Source organism: Metopolophium dirhodum, chromosome 6 (genome assembly GCF_019925205.1).
Source record: "Metopolophium dirhodum isolate CAU chromosome 6, ASM1992520v1, whole genome shotgun sequence".
NCBI lineage: Eukaryota > Metazoa > Arthropoda > Insecta > Hemiptera > Aphididae > Metopolophium > Metopolophium dirhodum.
The window spans coordinates 29,794,465-29,819,730 of NC_083565.1; the positions used below are offsets into that span (position 1 = coordinate 29,794,465).

General features: G+C 28.7%; 1 protein-coding gene, 1 long non-coding RNA gene and 1 pseudogene across 3 annotated transcripts; 1 reads left to right on the forward strand and 2 right to left on the reverse strand.

Annotated features, from left to right (window-relative positions):
• Positions 1 to 8,433: 8,433 nt before the first annotated feature.
• LOC132947653 (enoyl-[acyl-carrier-protein] reductase, mitochondrial-like) lies at positions 8,434 to 11,500 on the reverse strand (annotated as a pseudogene).
• Positions 11,501 to 12,923: 1,423 nt separating this feature from the next.
• LOC132947296 (uncharacterized) lies at positions 12,924 to 17,200 on the forward strand. 2 transcript variants are annotated; one of them, XR_009664884.1, is made up of 5 exons: positions 12,924 to 13,412; positions 13,476 to 13,603; positions 13,700 to 14,071; positions 14,135 to 14,298; positions 17,001 to 17,200. It is a non-coding gene; the product is annotated as an uncharacterized LOC132947296 (long non-coding RNA). The 2 variants fall into 2 exon arrangements; XR_009664883.1 differs by having other exon boundaries at positions 17,034 to 17,200.
• A 199-nt stretch (positions 17,201 to 17,399) lies between these two features.
• LOC132947654 (uncharacterized) lies at positions 17,400 to 19,343 on the reverse strand. The gene is made up of 5 exons (XM_061017928.1): positions 19,299 to 19,343; positions 19,007 to 19,207; positions 18,728 to 18,924; positions 18,213 to 18,352; positions 17,400 to 17,626 (listed from the first exon to the last, which is right to left on the reverse strand). Exons 1-5 carry the CDS (start codon positions 19,341 to 19,343, stop codon positions 17,400 to 17,402), a joined length of 810 nt encoding a protein of 269 aa, XP_060873911.1.
• Between the last annotated feature and the right edge of the window lie 5,923 nt (positions 19,344 to 25,266).

The following is a 25,266-nucleotide window of genomic DNA, read 5'->3' on the forward strand; positions in this document are numbered from 1 at the left end:
TTGGCTATATTTGGATTTATTTTACGAATAAAGTAATTAAGTAATACATTATATCATATAATAGGTATGAGAAATAATTAAATACTTAATATTTTAATCAGAATCAATTAAATTATTAAACATTTTAATGGATTTTATTTTCAAGAAATTACCTATGATTGTTTGTTAGATTGTTCCTGTTATTATTATTATTGATTATTTAACTCTACAAAATCGAACTCACCACAAGAAATACATACGAAATGATATGTCGCATGAAGAATGAGAAAAAAAATTATTCGGTATTTCGGGTTAACCCGAATATTTATTCGGGTTTTGGTTAACACGGGTGTTTTGAAAACAGAATCATTCGGGTTATACGGGTTTCGGGTGTTTGATTTTTTAAAGGTGTTTAGGGGTGTTAGGGGTTCGGGTTAAATCGGGTGCAAGGCCCTGCTTTGAAGTATATAATACTCACTTGCACAGGCGCCGTCGTACAGTGCGTATACGGTGTGAGTGTACTGTCAAAGTTAAATAGTCCAGTTGTACGTTATTATATATTATACTTATACATAATCATATTGTCACGTTATTATTCATTTATACTAATACTGAAGTCATTAGTCCGTCCAGCGTCACTTTTAACAATATTAATTTAACTTAAAGGCTATAATAAAAATTTAAAAAATCCTGACTGATAAATCGTCTTTGCTCAGAATCGTTTTTCTTATACAGTGATATTATATCATTTAATTCAAGTTTAATACAATCCATTATACATTGACTCACTTGTAATCTACTGTACAGCAGAGCGACATCCATTTACCCACTTTTTTTCGTGTTTTGTGAACACTGTCTGTTATGCATTTATACAGGTACTAGTAGCCACTAGATTAAGATTTTGAATTTCCCAGAATATTTCATACCTATTTCTTAACCGGTTAAAAACATCTTAAGTTATTATAACGGTTTATGTTAGCTGAACAATTGTCACGGTAACCGGTAACCGATAACCGGGAGTACAAATAGGTTTATAATAACGGTAACCGATTATAGAAACCCCAAAATTCCGGGAAATTATCAACTATTTTGGTTATAATGGTATATAATATTTTAATGAACAAATGGTTCCTAAACACGGATCTCTCTGATATAAAAGTTGTATTATATTATATCTGTGGATTCATCATATAGGCTTAGTATATTATCTATTGTTTATATTCTATGGCATTTTCCAAAATTGTTGAAGAAGACACAGTCGATTAAAAATTCTAAAATGTCAATAAGCAAAGCAGACATAAACAAACACATACTGCGTTCCGTATGGTTTTATTTGTCATAAATCACAATATTTTCAGTTCAGTATCTGGAGCGTTTATCCGGTTTTGAACGAAAAACCTAAAACCCATAAGCCGCGCGCAGCTTAACCCACCCATGCACCCCATACCCTAAGCCGCTAACAATTGAACCAGGTTTCGGACGCGAAACCCACAAACAATTTTATCCAGTTTTGAACGCAAAACCCATAACTCATAACCCGCGTCCAACTTAACCCACCTATGCACCCCATACCATAAGATCACTAACAATAAATTGTACCCGGTTTCGGACGCGAAACCTGCAAACAATTTTACCCGGTTTTGAATCCAAAACCCCTAACCCGCGCGCAACATTTTTTACCCGTTTTCTAATATACGAAACCCGAAAACATTTTAACATTTTAACTCGTTTTGACTACCTGGACTTATATAACACCATGTGACAAATACAAATTCCCCCAACGCCTGCAGCACCTCGCTTATCTTTCCAGTGGCCGTGACGCACTTAAACTCAACACAAGTAAGTTGGAAATGGGTGAAAGTTAAAAAAGTTGAAATCTATGTTCAATGAAACATTGGGTATGTATTTAATTTTATCATATTTTGAATTAATGTATCTATTAGCGTAAAGTACAGTTTTCGCAATTCCAATCTATATTAATTAATGTTATTATTGTAGTTGATCGGCGTTCGCGCATTTTCTCTTACGATGTGGATTAGGCCTACCGGGGATACCACAATAAGAAAAACACGCCACGTGTAATACCTCATGCTTAAACATGGACGATATGATATTATATTATCTTGTCGTTTAACAAGCCAACAGGTGGTGTGAAAACTTATACAACCTTGTCGTACATCGTAGGTATTAAAAGTTGCGGTAATATATATTAATAACTACGTATACCTAATAGCAGGGTGATTATTTTATCAGTAAACATCCGTTTCAAATAATTATTAAATATCAATTCGATAATATTATTAATATCGACACAGACTAGAAGTATTGACGTCTTTTAAAGCAATACAAAACAAACGCAGCTAAAATAACCCTACATTATATTATCATAAACAATAAACCTTCGAATCGTTCTGATCGAGCATCGATTCAATATTTAAAAATCGTTTATTTTCGTTTGTCAAACATAAACATAGGTTATATTATTTATTTCCACAGACCACAAGCACTATAGAATTTTTAATACATAGCTGTAAGTATATAACAGTTTAACACTCTCGTTATTCAACAGCTTTTAACGCACTAGACGAGTAAATATTTTAGACCAAAATATATATCGATTTGATTTATGTAATTGTATATTAATTGTATACTATTATAGTTTGAACGATCTTAACGTAATTTGGAATTCCTGGTTATTATATTTATTATATGATCGACATCGGTAAAAATCTATTTCCTGCTTGGTCCAACTTTCCAAACATTGGAATATTACACTATGTACCTACACATAGAACACAACCTGCATTATAATATTATACATGTGCGTGGCCTATCTGTCATAGTAAAATACATTAAAATGTTTATACTATATTATCATTATGAGCAATACATTTTGAAATACAAAGTCCTAACTTCAAATGTATAAATTTAAAGAGGACGAGTGAACACACAACCGATATACAAACCATAAACCATCAACCAAAATGTACCTACCATTATTACAATTTATTATTTACAATATATCCCGACCGTTCGAATAGTTCAAAGTCCAATAGGCATGACTACAATAATATTGGCTCATCAAATGAGCGGTGTGGTGTGAAACAAGAATTACCGGTATTTAACCGGAATTTGCAATCGCCCATTTATGAGGTGCTTACGAATGACCTCTTTTTTATTTAAAATATAAATATTTTTAAACTTGAGATATTATACTGGTATTACGTTAGGTATTGCCAGTTCAAGCCACAGTACAGTACTTACTAAAACTAGTCTTCATGGTCATTAGTAATGATTAACTCATTACTGTTAAATTGTTAAATTGACTACTTAAGACACGTGCGATGCACAAATTACCAACCAATTTTTTTACCCGGAGGATAAATGATGCGTCAACGACAAACTCCGTTTTGAATTACCCCGTATAATTACACTATATATACAATTTAAATTTATAACAAAATTTCAAAAGTTCGAATAAGATTCAAGTTTGAGTTCGCGTGAAAATTGACGATACGCTATACCAATATAATATTATGATTTATGAATATTGAATACTATAATAGTACCTTTCGCATGTTCAACGTCTATTCAGTGCTCGAATTGGGAAAAATTAAGTAGAGGAGCTCTAACGATTTAAAAACTGCGTTCCAAGGGCTCAATTAATCAACACAGACCATAGAAAAAATAGCAGGGGTACGCAAAAAAAAAAAAATAAAAATAGTAGGGGTGCTCCGCTATATTTATGCTATTATGACGCACTCTATCATATTATTATTGTAATATACTCCTCGAAATTATTGGCGTAGGTATATAAAGTCATCATCATTATAATAGATATGATAATTGATAATATACTACAGCAGGACGTCCGGGTTTCCGACGTTTTACCATCGGTTATAAGCTCCCAATATTAAATACTTATGATACTAAATTTATAATAAATGCAATATTACACGACCTATCTAATATAATAGGCGAGCGGGGGTGTCAGTGTGTGGCACGTGGGTACCTATACTCCGATCGAACGGATTCGTTTGATATTCAGTCAACGCGCAACTGATTTATTCCTATTTCCTATATGTATTTGCGACCGTATATTATTATTTAACATCATCATACCTTATACAGCGTAAAGTCCACGCTGTGTACCCTGTATAATAGTTATATAACTCCGCGCTGTACACGCATAGCAAGTGTAAGCAGGTACCTACCTTTTATTTTCGATTCTAAATTTTGAGGCGATCCGTCGACGTGCAGGCTGCGAACATCAATATGGAAACGGCGACGGCGTCGGCGAGACTGTACGCGGCGCGCTATACCTCAAAACTTATACCTAAACCGTGTTATACGCGACGCGGCCGTCTGCACACTCTCGTGTAATTTTTTTTTTTCGCGCGGTCGAGACGTGAAAACGAAAAGATGACTCGCGTCCGTTATTTCCGCGTGTGCAAGCGGATAGGAACTGCGACGACGACGAGGGCAAACGCATATTAACAAACACCGATGGAAACCGCAGGTAGTCCCTGGTCTACATCACAAAACAAAACTACTGTCCAAATTCCATACTCATAGCTTCAGCGGTTTTGGTTAGGCTTAGGCGATGATGAATCACTCAGGACAACTCATTATCTATATATAAATATAATAAATATATTCTATAGATAGTAATCATTTTGGTAGATTCTACAGGACAAAATGGATAACATAAACCATTGCACATACATATAGGTACCAGTCTACCGACTACCACATACTTAGTATGACCTGTAGGCTGTAAGTACCTAGTTACTTACAGTTTTCGATAGCAATAAAATTGAATATTGAAAAAATTAACTGTGTTCATAGTAATCAGTGACCTCACTGTATTTAAAAACTATCAAAGCCTTGATCCCTGCATATTTTTTCTGAATTATAGGTAGCATTTCAAACTAATACCTATTATATAAAGTACCTATGTATTTTGTGACGATTGAATATTTTCATCTTTTAAGGTGTATTTTACAACATATTACAAATTTAAAATTATTAAAAATTGACGATGTATTTCGAAATCAAACATACACTATGTTTTCAATAACATCCGAATCTGTACAACTAATTTTAATTATGCATTTTTCACGTTTTTAGGTCATTTTTGTGACTTTTAAGATCATATTTTTTAAAGATGTAGAGCATTTATTACAATTCAGATAAAAATTATGAGTAAATTATTTGTCAATGTTTTATTTTCCACCAATCAAACAATTTAATTACAAAAAGTACTTAAAACTACATTTTTAATTGTATTCCAGATTAAAATCAGTTTTAAAATTCAAATTTAAATCAAAATCACGTAGGTATGTTTATAAATTGTAATTTTTAATTTTAAAATTGATAAAAAATTTTATTACCTAACTTTAAATAGTGTTATGAGCGTTTTTTTTTAAGTATTTAAGTCATAAACATAATATATAATATTTTTATTTTTAGGGCATTTTGCGTTTTTTATGTCATTAATGCTTTTTGTAGAATTGTTGAGGCATCAAATCCGTGCCCTAATAATGATTATTAATGGTTGATAGTTTTTATATTGTATTGTATTAATATATTATATTATTATGCATAAGGATTAAAAGCATAGGTAGTTAGGTACCTAACATAATATGTATCGAAAATTATCAGCTAATACGATTTACTACAATTTAAGTAGAACCTACTTACTATACGTCTTGAGCATTGGTATAAAATGCTGACTAAAAATTAGACTTACTAACATTAAGGAGGTGTTAGGATCGCCCTTTCCCGATGACGTCACGAACTTAAAACAGTTCAGAGGCAAACCTAATATAAAATGTAAAATTCTTTCGTAAGGTAGGTAAGTACTAGGTACTAATCAGTGATATTGATCACCTATACCTCGATTTCAAAATCTGATATGGCTATCAGTTTTCTCTCTGCCTAACTCTCCTTTACTTATTCTCATATTATACACCACTAACCCGTGACAAGTGGTGGTCAAATGATTTTGTTATGTATGGGGGCTGACATGGCCGATTTTTTAACATGCACTATTTGATTATAATTTTAAATATGATTTATGGTTGTAAGATTATAAATATTGAAAAAAGTCTAAAGAGTTAAATACTCGGAATCACTAGGTACCTACGGGCTATAACCTACCTATTAATTCAAATTATTAGGAACTGATATTTCATTAAATTATACTCAAAGCAGGGCATGTTAACCATATTTTCCAAAATAGTTGAGTTGAGTTGTCCTAAAAAAATAGTTAATTGAGTAAAGTTTAAGTTAGGTATTTAAAAATATAAACAAACTTTAATGGAAATGTTAACAGCGTTAAATTAATAGTCACTTTTAGATTCTGAGCGGAGCAAAGTATATTATGTATATTAATTTTACAATGATAAATTTTCATTTTTTTTTTTCTATAAATGTCAATAAAATTCTATTCGTTGGATTAAATCGCTTGAAAATTGAATACAAGGATCCTAATATATTGCTACAATGGTAGTTGAAAAATATTTAAAATACATGACCACAATTTTTTTTTATTAGCATTTAAAGTTTGATTTTCAAATTTCGACAAAATACGTAAAAATTTTGGTTTTTAAATCTAAGATTTGAACATTTAATATAAGATTCTTTATAAGTTTGTCTACCTTTATCAAAAAAAAAAATGTCAAATTAAATTTCTATGAGCGTTTGAAGTTTAATATTTACAATATTGGATATTCATTTGATTTCTCATATAACTAAAATTTTAACTTTTTAACTAGTTACTGCCCAGAAGTGCTTATAATCATTAATTAAATACTAGGTAAGTATTGCTTTATGGTCTTCAGTTAGGCTTTTCTAGATATACATTGAGGAATCGTATTAACAAATAGATACAGAGAGCGGTAATGTGTTATAGAGCAAAACCTACTTGACGTACATCAATGCTTAAATGGTGAACTTATGAATATCTATTTATTTTTTGAAACACCTGATATTGGTCTGATTCCTAAAGGTTTAAGTACTTATAAATTACAGCTGTTATAACTACACGTCAGTTTTCACTTTGAAATGTCTTCAAATATATAATATTATACCTATTCATTATTTATATAAATTTACCTTACGAATAATAAAAATAAAAATAACTATAATGATTATGAAATTTTTTTAATATACATATACAGAGAGAACATTTACTTGACACCCATGCCCCCACCACACACTAAATTTTATTGTTTAAAAACCACTATATTGAATATATAACATAAGAACAACTAAGGAGGTGCTGTGAGGTAATCTCTAATTCAGCACCTCCTAGCCCCTGTAATAAAACACTAAACATTATGTGACAAAAAAAACAATTTCCTTAATTTATATATTTTATTTTATTTGAAGTTTTTATTAAAAAAAACAATTCAAAAAGAGTGTTTTCTAACATAATTTATTTATTTCAAATTTCAGTTACAATTTCAATAAATTTTGTGTACTGTTTCATGTGAACGTAGTGTTTTTCTAGTATGCAACAAATTAAATATTGGTTGAGGTCTGAGGACAAGTATGTTACAGCAATGGTTTACTGACTTGTCCATTGTAAATATTTAGAGGGATGTTTTAAATAGCATAAAAACCGAATCAATGTTGGATTACCTACGGTACAAAAACAAAGAAAACCGGTTTAAAATAATACATTATATTCTTATTAACCAATATCAAACGTTTTTGTTATATGATTGTAACTTGTAAAATATTATATTATAATAATAAGAGAATTATTTACTTTGTAAGTGTAGGTAATAATATAATTTATTCAATTAAATAGGTAATTAAGTTGGAGTTATAACAAAACTTTGTTATAAATGATTTTTAAATTTGTGATAGGTTGTTTAGTATAAAATATAGTTTTAGCACTCCTTAATGTATCTCTAGTTGCGCCTATGCTATATAATATAGATATACGATTCATAAGAAATGGCTGGTTGTCTGTTAAGGGTCTACACATTCATATTTAGTATCTAATAAGATTTAATTAAAAATATATTTCTAGTTAACAGGTTACATAATTTGTGTAATTTAATACTCCATTTTAGTTAATGTGCATACTGAGGAAATCATTACAACTTATCCTGCTACATAATATTTCTTAAGTACTTTATCAGAAATTGTTTTAGGATAAAAATAATAATAAATTAATTTAAAACATTTGGTACTACTATTGATTATTTTAACATAACAGCAAGATATTTTTAAAAGTGAACCAAGACCTTAATTTATTTAATTCAATTCAAAAAAATGTATTTAAAAATTAATTAACATTAAATTATAACAGAGATTAATTTTAGAAATATATATAAATAATATATACACTATAATATACAATTTAGTTGAAACTTTAAGAGTATATTATTGAACCAAACACGTATATTTATGATATCTTATATGTATCAGTAGCAGCAATTATTTTTTTAAACTAAAAAAGTATTTATGACTATGAAGCCCTTGGATATAGTATTTTTTAACGCTTCTTTGAATGAGTTTAATGATGACGTTCTGTAAGCTGGTGCAACTAACTTGCCATATTTCATAAATTACAAAAGTTCATCATACATTTGGTTGTATTGCTCAGTGTTAACATTTTCTTTACGCCATCTAGTCATCCAAAAACCTCTGAGTTGAATGTCTTTAAATATAAAAGAAGCGGTTGGAACAATGACTGGTTCTCTTGACATACCACCATAAGTCACCATCACACCACCGTTGTTCAATGTACGTTAAACTTTTGTGGAACTTTTACCACCTATATTGTTTATTCCTGAACGTGGTTTGGGTAAAACTCCACTTCTAAACAAATCCGTAGTCCTAAATAAGAAAAATGTATATGTTAATATATTGGATTGATCATATAAATGCAAAAATACAAACTGAAATATAATAATTACTATTTTACCTTAATTTATTCTTCTTCAGTAAATATGAGGCACCCAGAAACTTAAGATGTTTTCTCAAATTTTCCAAGTCTGGTTCAGGTCAACTACGTATAATATTTACAATTGTATAGCCAAAAATGTTTGCCAATTGAATAATGTTCTGACCACATACACTGTTTGCTCCATTTTGTATAATAATACCATTTTTGTTTAGTGAAACAAAATCATGTAACATTCTATACATGGCACACGGATTAGAAGAAATACCACTTAATGCATACATAATGATTTCTTTACTTACCTGAAACATAATAATATAATTATTAATCAAGAATTATGATAGGATATACGTATCATAATGTACCCGAAAATGTATTTAGAATATTGTTGTATTTCATACATATTCGAATATAGGGTGATTCACCAAGCATGCTCACCCCTATTTTATTATTTAATAATGAATTTAAAATCTCATTTTTCAAATTTTTAAATATATTTTAAAGGCAATATTTTTCAATTGTTGAGATTTTTTGTAGTACGCTTAAGGAGTGTCTTGCGGCGATACAAATTTCTGTTTCACAAATGAGGACCATCATTTTTAATGTAAATTATTTAGTTATTATAAATATACTTTAGGTTTTCGTAATTTTGTTTCTGTGTAATTAATAATTATTATTTATTATTTTGCTGTTTCCAATATTTCAATAATTTCATTGTTCATTTTTAAAGGAAAAATAGGGGAATCAGGCTTTGCGTTAATATTATACAGAGTGATATTTTAAGCATGCTCACTATATTTTTTTACTTAAACTATACATTAAAATCATATATTAAAATTTTTAAAATTTTTAAACGCACTTAAAGATTTTTGAATACTTAAAATGTTTTTATACCATTTAAGGAGGATGTTGTTACAATACGAATTTCTGTTTTTCAAACAGGAATCCACTTTTTTTACTTTTAATTATTCAGCATATATTTTTTATTGATAATTTTGATGCACCTAGATAAAAATTTGAACTAGTAGTTTTTTAGTTAATATATAACTTTGTTTATTAAGGTTTATATGTATATGGAAATTGGCTAAGTAGATTTGGTGAATAGTGAATAGATACTACATCTAATATTAGGTACTTATGACTTTTTATTGTAAAACCATATTTAAGGATTATTATCCTTAGTATAAACATTTTAATAATTCATCAACTACTTATTCGAATTTTGATTTATATACATCTACATTTACAAGAACATCATCTGCTAAATAATTTGCAGTAAAAAAGAGAGATTCTCATTTGAAAAAATAGAAGTTTGCATCGCCACATGACTCTCTTTAATAGTAGTACAAAAAATTTAAGCAATTTAGGTCTTTAGGTATACTTTTTAAAAATCAGAATTTGAACAAATGTATTTTTAAAAGAGAAAAGGCGGTGAGCATTTTTTCACCAAAATGTCAAGTAAATTTTGTATTTCATTATGAGACTCCTTAAAAAAAACTGATCCATGGACCATGATGGGCTTTTGGTGTGTCAGACCAATACAGATAATAGTCCTTAAAAATGGTTTTACACGAATACAAAATAAATTATGTAATATCTAATATTTATTATAATTTATAGATAGGTACTTGGACAATTTTTATAAATTATAAATATTGATAAAATTACTAACATTTTTAAATTTCTATAGCCATTATATCTTCCAAACCCATTATCTATAGAATATAAAGTTAAATAACTCAAAAACAACCTACTTGTTCAAATTTTGATTTTATACGTCAACATTTTCAGAAAAATTATCAGCTAAATAATTTTGTTTACTAATTACAACAACTCATTACTGGGGGGTTATCATTTGAAAAACAGAAGTTTGTGTCAGTACAGGACACTCCTTAAGTAGTACTAAACATCCCAATAATTATAAAATACCTAAGTTTATTTAAAAATTCCAAAAATAAGAAATTGAATAAATTCATTTTTAAAGGAAAAATGGGGATGAGCATGTTTTGTGAATTACCTTAAATAATATGATCATTTTTGTTATGTTTATTTTTGTAACATTACAAGTCAATCAAAATAAACATATTTTATTATACTACTAACTTTTCTTAGAAGTCTAGAATCGAACATGCCAGTTGTACACAAAGTACCCATAGCACCGTCAGCTCTAACTCGATCGCCAGGGCAGAGATTTTTAACGCACGATCCTACTACCAATATGTCCTCAATTCCTTCATAGCCTCCAGTAGCAGGCAACGGCGATTTCACGGGATACACACCTTGAATAGGGTTAATGTCGGCAGGAAGGACGGGCGCAACAATCATTTTCACCAAGACCTTAGGAATAAACAAGTAAATATATTATTAAGTTGTTGGTGTTAAGACTGTCAGTAGAATCATAGCCAATAGGTACCTGTTCGTCGTAGAGTTTATCGGGTAGCGTTTGCTCTACGAGACTTACGACTTTCATGGGATCACCATACTCTTCATACATGATTTTGCGACAGTGTAGTCACGATTATGGTGTTTGGCGACGAGAGTTCGCAAAACTGTAGTTTGGCCAACCGAACTGCTCAATCAAAATATTCTGTTGAACATGGCAAATGCCTAACGAGACTATAAATATTATAATAGGTAGGTTACCTGAAACCACGGCGTGGATTGTCGACAGCCGGGATCGAATATCAAATTTTTCGAGTACTTACTTTTCGCCTTCTACTTGTACAATGAAACCGTAAATAAATGAAATAAATGAATTCCATGGAACTCGGCAGCCGGCAGTCGGTGACCATGGACTGTGATTGACAGGACTGCTTGATATTAAATTTTGAAATAGTCTAACATTGATATAATTGATAATAAATGATTTCCAGCCATTACTATTTGCAAATAGAACTTAAAATAATAATAATAGTTTCTTCTTTCAATTTTAAATTTGAATTAAAAAAATTAAAACGAATTATGAAGGTATTTAGCAGTGACTATATTAAATTATTGTTAAATTATTTGTTTGGATAAAAATCAAAATTTTGATAAGGATTGATAACATTTAGGACGTCCCACTAATCAAGCGTATACAGACTGTCCGCCAACCGTGGAAGTTAACGTTATCGGGTGAACATAAGTCTAACGTCATATCAGTGCGCCCGCGCCAGCTCGTTTCCATGTTTTTCGATGAGCGTCTCGGGAGCAAAATTGCGCCACCAATCAGAATCGTTCACATTTGTTATCACTATTTGTGGAAATCACGTTTCTTATCATCCTTTATAAAAATTATAACGTGATAATATAATAATCATCAATCATACAGGTTAATGATGGGTACTTTCAATTCATTTTAGTGAACTGATTCATGTGATTCAACTCATTAAAATGTCATTGAATCACTGAATCAATTCATTATTAATTACATTTTATAACTGTGACTAATATTTTAAACCTAGGGGCTAATAAATATTTATATATAATTATAAAATCAAATTGACAAACGTAAAGTATAATATTAAATGAAAAATGAATCACTGTCACTCTGTATTATTTATGTGTTAATATGTTATATTTATTTACATTGAAAATACAAAACATAAAATGTTTAATATGTTGTGGTTTTTTGCCTTTAGTTATATTTAATAATTATTATACCAAAAACGATTATTTATTTATTTTTTATTATTTATAAAATCATAAAACAGAACAACAGTATGATTTGTTGAGTACTAAAATGAGATTGAAGACAGAATATCTTTTTGTAAATTTATTACAAATATTTTAATGTACCTAATACCTATTTATTTAATGATGACATATTTTAATTTTACTGTAACTATTATATTCTATTTTTTATATATATATATATATTATTATTTATCATCTATGATAAGAAACGTGATTTTCACAAATAGTGATAACAAATGTGAACGATTCTGATTGGTGGCGCAATTTTGCTCCCGAGACGCTCGTGTTTTTCGGAGGTTCGGACTTCAGATCATACAGTAATAATAATATGATCATAAATCGTAAAGAAAACCCTGAAAAATTTAATAATTATTAATTTCCGCCTTTTTGCATGTTATAATATTGTTGTATTTTACAGTGGATTTTGCGAAACGTTTTTCCAAGTTTCCCTTCGCGATCAGCTGACCGCCATGCCAAGCGCCAACGTCTCACGCACCGTCACGAAGTAGGTACCTACGACCGTTTTTTTATACGAACGACGACTGTTTCGCAGCTCGAACTTTACGCTACTCTCGACCTCGGCTTTTGTTGATTTTCGTCTCTACAATCGCCGGTTGTTTGTCCGTACCAGTGTTTGCTGTTTTCACCGACCCAACGTATTTTGTTGTCACTGCTTAAAATTTTGACCATACTAGGACATAATATCGTCGACCCTGTTCGTGCTGTATAGCTTTTCAAAATGCGCTCATTCGCAGTCATCATAATGGTGGTGATACCTATTTGATTTGTCTTGATATAACCATAGAATAGATGAATAGAAAAAATAGATTCTTTGGTACGTATAAGAACGGAATAATTAAAGGATTATATTATTATTTCTTATTCTGTGGCATTTAAGTTATTGAGGTTCAGTTTGGATATCCGAAATGGTCGGGCGTACATTATAATACCGACCATGGTCGGACACAGCCTTTAAAATACCTCACTTAACGAAAGGTTCATTGCTCAGATTGGACAAATAGGTTGGTAAGTAGTCTATTAACCACTGTATTTGATACAATATTATAACTTGAGAAACTATTTACAAACCAAATTCCATTACAAATGTATAATAATTTTCAGCCCAAAAGTTGTTGGAAAAAGAATTGTAGTAAACCAAGAAATCGACTTGACACTTCTTTACAGATAACGACAATGAAGAACAAGATGTTAAAGAGACAATTTTAAAAAGCAATCTAAAACATACAATCAAAAGCCATTAAGAATTTATGACTTAACAATAAGTTGTGTGGTAAATATATTAATTTTATATTTTAATATTATATAGGTAATGGATAGACATTATCAATCTGCTCTTGAAGAAACTGCAACAGATGCTGGAGAGTTATCAAGACAAGAAATATTGAAAAAATTATATAACCGTAGTGTAAATTATTCATCTTCAGATTCTAAAGATAAGCAGAAACGTCATCGTTTGAGGAGGATTAGTAACTAGTAAGTAATGATTGTTTAGTAAACATTTTAAAGTTAAATTATCATATTACACTTCTTTTATAGGTAACAAAAGTGATAAATGGAACCAACAAAATTAACCATATTATTATAAAAAAACAAGAAAATGTGGTATCTAACTGTGATCATCGATCCAGTAAAACACCATATATTAGAAATAAAGATGAACCTTCAACTCCTAATGTCAGACTTCAAGATATACCAATTAGGTGAGTTTTTTTTAACAGTCTTCGAGTGAATGAAAGGGACCTCGTGGATTTTTAAAATTGTACTAGTATGAAATAGTTAGTTTTCTGTAACTGAATCGATTACCTACATTAATATTGATAATATTATATATGAATGATATTAATGCATGTGCATACTAATAACTATGTTAGAATATGGTTACATTTTTATAAACTTATTATATTATATTTTGTTGTCTACGTATGGTTTTTTTGAACAAGTTATGAGCATTTTAACATTCTAAAATTTTGTCAATTTTATAATACCTACTCATACCTTGTTTACAATATGAAGTAGCAAAAAAACCTAATGTGGGGAACTGGGGTTTTAAATAATATTCTTACCTTTAATTTTAATAACTGGTAAATTCACTATAATATTTAAAATAACTGAGTATACGTGTTATCTTTATATATATCTCAGTCCTAATGCTATAAAATTGTTTATATGTAACAGTTGAGTTGATTTATGTCCAAATGCATTTTCATTGCATATGCATACAGACATAAGTATTAATTTTATCACTGAGAATTTTGTGAATTTAGAACCAGGTGCTAATACTCAAATAATTAAAGACATTTGAAGAACTCTCAGATTAAAAATAGTTAAAAGTGTCTAGAACCGGGCAAATGTAAACTGGGCCCGCGGTTACCTTTTTTGTAGTAAACTCGGCCCGGAAATTTTAAGTAGTGAAATAGGTCGATTGTAAACTCGGCCCGGACATTTTAGGTAATAAAATAGGTAGATTGTAAACTCGGCCGGAAAATTTAAGATAATAAAAAAGGTCCGGTTGTAAACTCGGCCCGATAATTTTGATCAATAATATATAATTATCACGACATAATTTTATCTGCAAATAATAAATAACGTACTTATCTATATCTTATCGTGAACAATATTTTGTTCGAATGCTAAAATATATTTAAACATTGAGACAAATAATTTCATTTTCGTATTGGACTTTTGAAACGACGTTTCACTAGTGTTTAGTGTTTACACAACCGTCACGATGGCAAGCATAGTTGAGTCCCAACGTGGAAAACCGCTATTTTTCCGCCTGATGTGTGGGCCTGTGCATTAGTTGATACGCATTTAACAACCAATGCATGTGAATCATTTCATGCACATTTTAATGCAAGTTTCAATTCAACTCACCCCAATATATATTCTGTCATAGCCTAAATGCACCATTTCAGTTTCAAAACACAAAAACCAAAAAAAAAAAAGAATTATTGGAAAAAACACTTACAAAATATAAAAATAAGGAAATATCGGTGACTGAATACGTCAAACATATGGCTTTTCACTTCAAAAAATAAATTTATATTATAACCTATTATTAGTTATTATATTTTTACACATTTTACATTATTACATTTTACTTATATTTTTTACAACATATGAAACATATTACTTAAATTTTTACACATGCAATTTTACATTTATATAACGCATTTCATACTATGAATAATAATATGAAAATGAAAATAATTTTTGGAGGATAATGAGAATCACCTCCTCGTGGTGTCCTCTGGGTAATGCTAAATGGTTCTCAAAAATATTATAAGTACATACGTATAATATTTTTATTCGGGCCGAGTTTACACGTCAATCGTTTTTACCTGAAAAAAATCCGGGCCGAGTTTACATGTCAATCGTTTTTACCTGTAAAAACCTCGGGCCGAGTTTACACCTAAATAATTTTTACCTGAAAAAAACTGGGGCCGAGTTTACAATAGACCTTTTGAATATTTTTTTTCCCCGGGCCGAGTTTACAATCGCCCCTAGAACCTAGTGTCTACACCCACATGTGTTGTTTTTGTCTTACACACGTGTTAGAAAATCTAATTACTGGATTCCTACTACAGTTAACTTATAATTAATATTAAAGCAAATTAGCATAATCAAACAAGGCCCGATTAGAGTTTTTTTTCCCTATATTTACATTAAAACAAGTTATAATATGAATAAATAATTTATTCATGTATTTCACTTTATAAACGTAAATTAAATTTTAAAATACATTTTTTTTTTCAATATTTAAATACCTGCCTACGTATCTTTGTCATTTATAAATATTATTTGTAAACATTTTCAATAATATAGCCAAGTGATTGGTGTTTTGTACAAAATTACAACAATCTCTTATTTTTTTGAACTACTTGAGATGAAGATAATCAAAATATGTCTTAATATAAATCTACTTGGGACATGCCCACCCATATCTAGTATTGATGATGATTACTTAAACACCAAGATTTACGCCAGCGTAGAAGTAAAACAAGTAGGATAGTAATTGTGCTTCAGGAGCTACACCTAATCCTGGAAAAGGTATAATTCAAATAATTAGATGTTCTTATTAAAATTAACTATAAATAAATTACCTTTTTAATATTTTAATTTGACACTATTATTAATTATTATTAGGGCCCGGATTTCAATGCAAAGTGCATATTTTTTTGGTTGATCATACACAATGCTTTATAAGTACATAATTCATTTCATGTAACGAGGGTTTGAATGCTACAAATTTTATTTTGCATTTTTTAACATTATTTCATTTTTAGAGCATTTTAAGCATTATTGGGTCATTTTATTGGGTTTTAATGCATATTTGTTCAATATAGAAATTTAGCCTATTCAAAATATTATCTAAAGATAAATTATTTTCTTGATTTTTAAGAAAAGAACATTCTTTGAAATGTAACATTTCTAGCACGGCACATAGGACATGTTGTATTTTCCTGTTGCAACTGGGTAACACACACAACACACACCCATGCATGACCACATGGTAGCACAATATATTTTTCATCGCTTTCACCAATGCAAGTCATACATAAATTTATGTTCTCTTGTTATATATTTTGTACTGCATCTGGATTCTGGAACAGTTGATTATCAGGTATATTGTCGTGTTCCAATTCATTTAGAATGTCTCTTATTACATTAAGATTTTGATTAATAGGTGCCTGCGGATTTACAGCATCAGGGACATTATGAGGTACTGGATTTACAACCATAGGAACTAGGAATTAGGTGCTGGACCTGCTGGGAGAACAGGTCCTGGATCAGCATTATCTCATAAAGCCCAATTTCGCTGTCTCAGTTCATATGCTCCAGTAACATGTGAGCAGATTTGAAGGAATTGCCATGCTGAAATAAGTCTCAAATCATACTGCTCTGAAGCATTTTTAATTCGTCTACTATTGGCCAATAATTTGGTTCTCAAATACCTAGTGGGACGCAAGTTGTTATGTAGTTGCTGAACAACAATGTGGTAGTTACTACTTGTGCTGGTTAAATGTCCTATGAAAAGAAAATTTTTTTTTGAATTTACATAGTGTAAGTAATTATAAATAAATTTATACTTAGCTAGTAATTAATTTTTATTTCCAAACTAAACTAATAACTAAACATACTAACCCTTTCATTGCTGCTTTTTTTTGTATACTGTTACAGTGTTACCCTACTGTATTACAGACAATTCATATAATATATATTTTTTCCAAATTTTGAAATCATTCAAAAGTAAATATGTGTTAAAGTCAAAAATTAAAACTATTCAATATTGACATAGAACATTAGGTATATTCTATGATGTTGAATTAGTCACTATGATATTTAAATTTGATAATATTTTATAGACTATTACGAGTATATACTCAGTTATAGTCATCAGTAGTATCAGTCCATAGCACTGAAAGGGTTAGTAATAAATCCAAATATTGTACCAAGTTGATAAATAATTAAATATTGGCATTTCCACATAAATATAATACCAAATAACATAACATTTTAATATTTTATTGCATGATTGTGTTCATATTTAAAAAAATATATATTGATAATAATACATTTATATTAAAATTAACAATTAAAATAGTTTGTTTACCTAAAAATACCCATAAACTTGGATGTGAGACTGTGAATTTCAATTTTAATGCATTATGGAAACTCTCTATATTATTGTTGGTCCGTCGTGGTAAACCATATACTGACACAATATCTGGCCCAATATTTTGTAACCAATATCTTTAAAAAAAAAAATAAATAATGTTTTCTTTGTATTTCATGAATGTTACCTACTATGCTGCAATATTTTGGCTTATTGTGATTACTTATTGAAACATATATATTATTATGTAATATTATATTTTATATTTTTATATTAAATCAATGAACTTTGTATTCTGGGGAATCAAATTAAAAATAATAAAATAGTTCTCATTGAATGTTTAAGATTTAAAATGTCTTATACATATTTATTTTATTTTTTGCCCCATAGTCCATAGGATAGAACACATTAAATTAATATTGTAAACTACTTTTATTATGTTAGAGTGATGAAATAGATAATTGTTGTATAATTACTAATTATATAATATATTAATTTACAAGATGAATTACCTTTCGTAATAACTAAACAATCTTTCCAGATGTACCCTATGATTTACTGCAAAAGCTCGGATTAATCTAAATCCTGCATCCATGTCTTGAGCAGACAATAATGGTAAGCATAATAGTAATTTTAATGTTTTTAATGCATTTTCGTTGCGATTAACATGGTGTAAATAACCCAATTTTTGCATTTTTTTCCAAACAGCCTAAAAAAACATGTGTAATGTTAATACAATATTTATACAAAAATTCATACTTGTTTGTATCCCTTAAATAGGTACCACCTACTTGATTATGATGAAACCAACACCCAACTGACCGAGCTCCTAGAAAAACGGATATCAGCACATCCCTCAAAGCTGTTTCATAATCGGTTATTATAATTTCAGGAGTTAAATTTGGTACCAGATTATGTTTTATGAACCAAATAACACAATCATAAGAGTTCCTGCTTTTACTCTCTATTAAAACATAAACAACGGGTATGGACTGAAAATATATAGGTAAGTAAGTATTCAAAATTAATTACTTATGTACTTATATTGAAATTAATTTTATACATTTTATATAGGTGTCTTACATAGTTCTGAATCATACAATGTATAGTTAACAATTGATAGCCCATATTTCTGGGTACCACCTTGAATGTAGCATCTGCATGTATTTCAGAAATGCCATCTCTTACTACATTTTGGATTAAATTAGTACAGGCAAAAACAACGTTTTTCCTACCATCTACATCTTGTACACATGCCTTAAAAAACGGAGCATTACAACAAGAATAACGTTGAAGTTCTCCATTTTCAAATTGTGCCGCCAAGTCTACCAAAGAATTTGGTATTACAGGCATGGAACTTCGTCTGCTATGTCGCATGATAGACTCAGCAGTAGACCATGGGTACAATGCAGCTGCATCCATATGCCTGTTTCAGATGAAATTGATAATAATATTAACAAATTGTTATAAATGTTAACTAAATTATAGTGATTTACCTTCTTGCTTCTTTGTCATATAAATTTTTTAACAGTCCATTTTCTGTAGAAGCTCTTTGTTTTAACACTTCGCGGAAATTTTCAATTAAATTTTCATTTACACATGGATCGTGATAATGTGGTTTGAGTACAATTTTTTGCCCATTCGGCAATCTTTTTAAAGATCCGGTACAAAAATGTGAGTGAGCTTTGCTGCATTTAAAATAACTGAAATATTAATATACCAGTGATTCATTAAGAAATATATTTAGCAATGTATAAGACATTAAGACATAGTAGTTTTGAAAAAATATAGTAATTCTGGTAAACTAGCAAGATATAAACAGCTAAATATTTAGTTAATAAATATAGTATAAAGTTCTATTATAATTTAAATGTTTATTTTTACATGTAATAAAGTGATTGTTCAAATTGTAGTTTATAATAAATAAGCATATTTTATTAAATTGTTGTATTTATTTATGGAACTAAATTATAGTATAAACTGTTAAGTCTAAAATAAATTTGGTATAAATTTTAATATACATTTTAAAATTTAAAAGATTGTGAAAAGTTTTATACGCAGAACTGATCTTTTTGGACTTAATTAATCTGAAAAATTAATTATTCCTTTTTTTTATAGGTTTAGTATTGGTTTCATATAATATTTATTATAAAAATCATCAGAAGCATGTACACATTTAAAAATAAAATTTCAAATTTGAATTTTAAAAAAACTTCAAAATGCCCCAAAAACCATAAAATGCAAAAAATGACTTGAAATAATTTAAAATCGTCAACAAATGTAAAGTAAAAACTTCTTATTTTATTCGTGTATTTTTGTTAATCATTACCTATGTAATATAAAACATCGAAAAATAAATATTTTTAAAATTAAAAATTAAAAATTTTTTTTTTTAAAGTGATTACACTCGATTATGAACGTCAGAACTAAGAATGTACATATATGGCATATAATAGTTTCAAATTTGTGGTATCAATGTCTGAATAAGCAAAACACATTATCTTTGCAAAAAATACTTGTTATTAAAATAAACTATTATACTATTTACTATAAATTTTTGTTTTGTCTACATATTATTATAATACATTTATATATATTTGACATATTTGAACATTTGTATTACACATATATTTTTATAATAATATAGTAATGAACATCAATAACAAAAAAATATAACTACTATTTTAAAAGCTTCTTTATAATTTGAATTTTATTTTCTAAAACCTTAATAATTTGAAAACCTAAGTAAGTCAAAACTTTTTGGAAATGTATGACGAAAAACATTATTTGAATTTATGCATATAATATTACTTGAATATGCCTGTAAAATTTTCACTGTAATAATAAAAATGAAACACCATTATAAAACTAAACTAATGTTTCAAAAAACAATATTAGTCTTATAAATATGTTAAAAAATTAAAATAATATTACATTTTAAATATTTAACTTTTAAACTAGATAGAATTTTATGAAAGCATTATATGTTCCGGCATGGCTGTCTGGGTTGTGTATAGCAATGCAATCTAGGTATCTTGCAACGGAAGTCAGAGGATGACACAGTATGGTCTTTGCGTTAGAAGCATCAAATTGAGTACCTAGGTATTTTGTTGTTTTTTAAATTTTTATTTACATAATTTTTTCTAGTGATTCCATCACCATATACCAGATGACGATACGTCATCCAGTAAAAAGATTGTCGGTGGCAATAAATATATAATTCAAGTTTAAAAAGTACTCCGAACTGAAACTTGAAAGTATCTATTTTATGAAAATAACCCGAATGCACCCAAATGTGCGGGTTCGTGGTATAAACTTATATTTTAATATTATATATACCTACTGCTTAACAAACTGTCCATCTATTGTTGGCTCATTTTATTTTTTTTGTTCACCGAAATTATCATAGAATTGTTAACCGTTTCCGACGAATGTCGATAATTATTGGCGATTATCATAGATGATACAAAATATATTAGGTATATTATGATAAATCCATTAAACTTATATACTCAGTACCTATATGGTCAATTGATAAATTGTGTGTTCTTTTACAGAAATCTTTGTGATCTGCAACGTATGAATAGATACGGTTAAGTTGAATTATTATTATTTGTATATAATAATATAATTTAGTCGTTTCAATTACCCACGAATAATATTTTTAAAATAGGTATAGCACAAACTTAAATCGTTCTTTGTTTAAATATCTGATTTCGTCCAATTTGATCATAAAAATATAAAATAACTAGGTATAAGAAAAATTGATTTTTTGGTTACAGAATAATCTATTTACGTGGAACTTTGTTTTCAATTTTCAAACCTTAGCTATAAAAGTTGAAATATCATTTTTCAATTTTAAAGTTCATAAATTGTGCCTATTTATTTTAAAAAATTTCACCTGTTATTGTAACAATATATCAGGAGCCTTTTATTAAATGTTCATGCTTTTTGACCCCACTACTAAAACTTTATTGACATTCATAGAAAATAAAACTAAAAAAAATGGAAACTGAAAATGCACACAAACAGCAAAACAAGTCAAAATATTTTGGTGGTGTATAGAAAATGCTATTATAAACAATCAGGGGAAATTGCATGTACCTTAGCTATCTACGATCATTTGACTTAAAGTTACATCAAAAACTAAAATCGATTTTGTTAAAACGTGATATTATTGGTAGGTTGAATTTCTATTTTATAATAGATCAATAGCCAATAGATTACTTATAAATCACATTTTTTTATTTAAATCCCGGTAGTCGAGTTTTGGACAAGTACCTACATAGGTAACTTATAATAATTCATATTGTAATTTAATTAAGTAGGTACCAAAAAAATATAACTTCTCAAACACTGTGTCTAGAAGAACTGGTGGGATAATGCATTCGAATAATAAAATGTCTATAAACTTGCGGACCAGTTTCGCACAGTTAAATTTGGCATGCGAACTATAACTGAAATAGATAACCAGAATAGGTACATTGCTGATCACAAAGTACTTTCTGTAAAAGTACATACGATTTAATATTTATCAATAGACTGTATAGATACTTAGTATAATATAAAGTTCTATGGATTTATCATAGTAAATAATATATTTTATAATATCTAAGGCAATCGTCAATTGTCGACATTCTTCGGCGACGATAAACAATTTTAATAATTTCAGTGAACAAATAAGTAATAAGCCATCGATATAGACCGACAATTATAAGCCGTAAACATTATAATGTAAGTTTTAACACAAACTCACACATTTTGTTATGATCAGATATTCAGGTTATTTTCATAATATATTTTGATACTTTCAAGTTTCAGTTCACGAGCGAGATGAAGATGGATAAAGATAGTTTCTTCGGCGACGGCGGCACTCTAGCTAGGTTTCACCGGAAGAGTCGATGCTTACGCGTAAGTTTGTTTTCATATTATTACTATTTTACATTTACTTTTTAGGCTTAAATTAAATATTTATTGTCACGGACAATCTGTTAACTGGGTTACGTAGAAGCATTTAAAAGTTTAATCCCAAAAGCGCAATGTATAAAATGTATAAAACCTAACCCGTGTGGCCGCTTGACATAAAATATGAATTATTCTTGTTTTTTTAAATAATTTTTTCGAAAAATATATGTACCATATATAGCTCATACAATCATGAATTTATAGTTAATAAAAAATGCGGATGTTTTACTTCATAGATATTTCTTTATTGAAATCGTGTAAATAATTTGATTAAACAATCAGGTACCTACTCATCACTAGTATCAATTTTATTATATTACGTGTAAAATCACCGACACAAGGTGCAGACTGAATTTAAAAAACTAAAAACATAAAACAATGTTGTAGTAGAAGCAGGAAACTGTAGTTTTTATAATCCATATAATGTAACTATTAAATTGAATCATTGAATTATTATTCAGAGATAACTTTGGGATAAATGCCAAACGTATAAATGTAAATGTAAATTAAAAATAATTAAAAAACATTTTGTGAAAGGAACAAGATTACTGCTAATATTTAAGTTTTAATTGTTATTAACAAATAAATACAAATAATAGATATTTTAATAGCTTTTTACTATTAACATATTCAGTGTAAATATAGTTTCTGATCGACTTACCTATAAATAAGTACCTTCTATAAAATAATTATTCATATCAAATAATCCTAACAATTTAATGCAAGGATTCTCATAAATTGATCTGACAGCAGCCTTAAAACACCAAAAATATATTTACACAGACCACAAGAAAAAATAATTGAAAATATTAAAAAAATAAAGAACACATCGTTATAAAATTAATACAGTCATCGATCCGCTCAGAATCTAAAATTATAGACTTGGAGTTATAGAAATCTAGTTGGTATTATGGTATTTGATGAATTTACTGTATACGTTTATGGCTTTATGTTAACTCTAAAATCCAGTAATCACATTTTTATTTAATAATTCATAAAATACAATATACTCTTATAAAAAAATTCTTGTGCTTCTGATATCTATTCACCACCTTAATCAATAATTAAATTGATAAACTAAAATAATAATTTAAGTAATACCTATATCATATTATTATAATTCAAATTCAAAATTATAAACTATTTTGGTTTTATTGTCATATCAAATTTCAATAAACAAATTGGTCCTCAACACGGAAGTCTTTGATATAAAAAGTTGCATTATATTATATCCGTGGATTCATCATACGTACCTAGTATAATATCTATATAATTTATTTATTTATCTATGGCAAATCTCAAAGTCGTTGCAGAAGACACAGTCGATTAAAAATTCTAAAATTTCAATAAGCAAAGAAAATATGAGCAAAAAACTTACTGCGTTTCGTATAATTTTATTTTTCATAAATTACAATATTCTAAGTTCTGTAATCTGGAGCGTTTCCTCATGGGCGTCGCAGTTCATACACGTCACGGATTCCGACGAAAGAGTCGATAATTAAAGTAAGTTTGTTTTTATATTCTTTTGGGGCTTAAATTTACTTTTAAGACTTAAAATAAATATTTAATGTCACGAAAAATGTGCTATCCAAGTGTTGTATGCGCATATTTTAGTTTCGAACCAGAAATGTATAAAATACACGAGATATAAACGTCGTCGTCGTTTTTCCAGTCCCTGTTCGTAGAATAATTATAATTAATAGGAGCTTACCTATATAAGGTACTTAATATATATATATGTTCTGGTTTAATTTATAGAAATAAATGTTATGACTTATAACTGATAATAGTCATAAGATACAATTTTAATTAATAAATGGTAATTTTTTTTTCCAAATACAACGTTATTATAAGTTATAGGTAACTATTAATTTAGTGTCACATACTTAACTTCTATTGTTCACCTAATATCTATATTCTATATCATAGGGATTAGGGACGTATAACCAAGTACACATAAAAGTAATATTCACGAAATGGTCAACTGCAGCCTATCCTGCCGTGTGCGCAGTGTGCGCACTAATGAATAATGTATCTACTCATATACTCGTATAGGTATATAAATATACCTATATATAAATAGTGT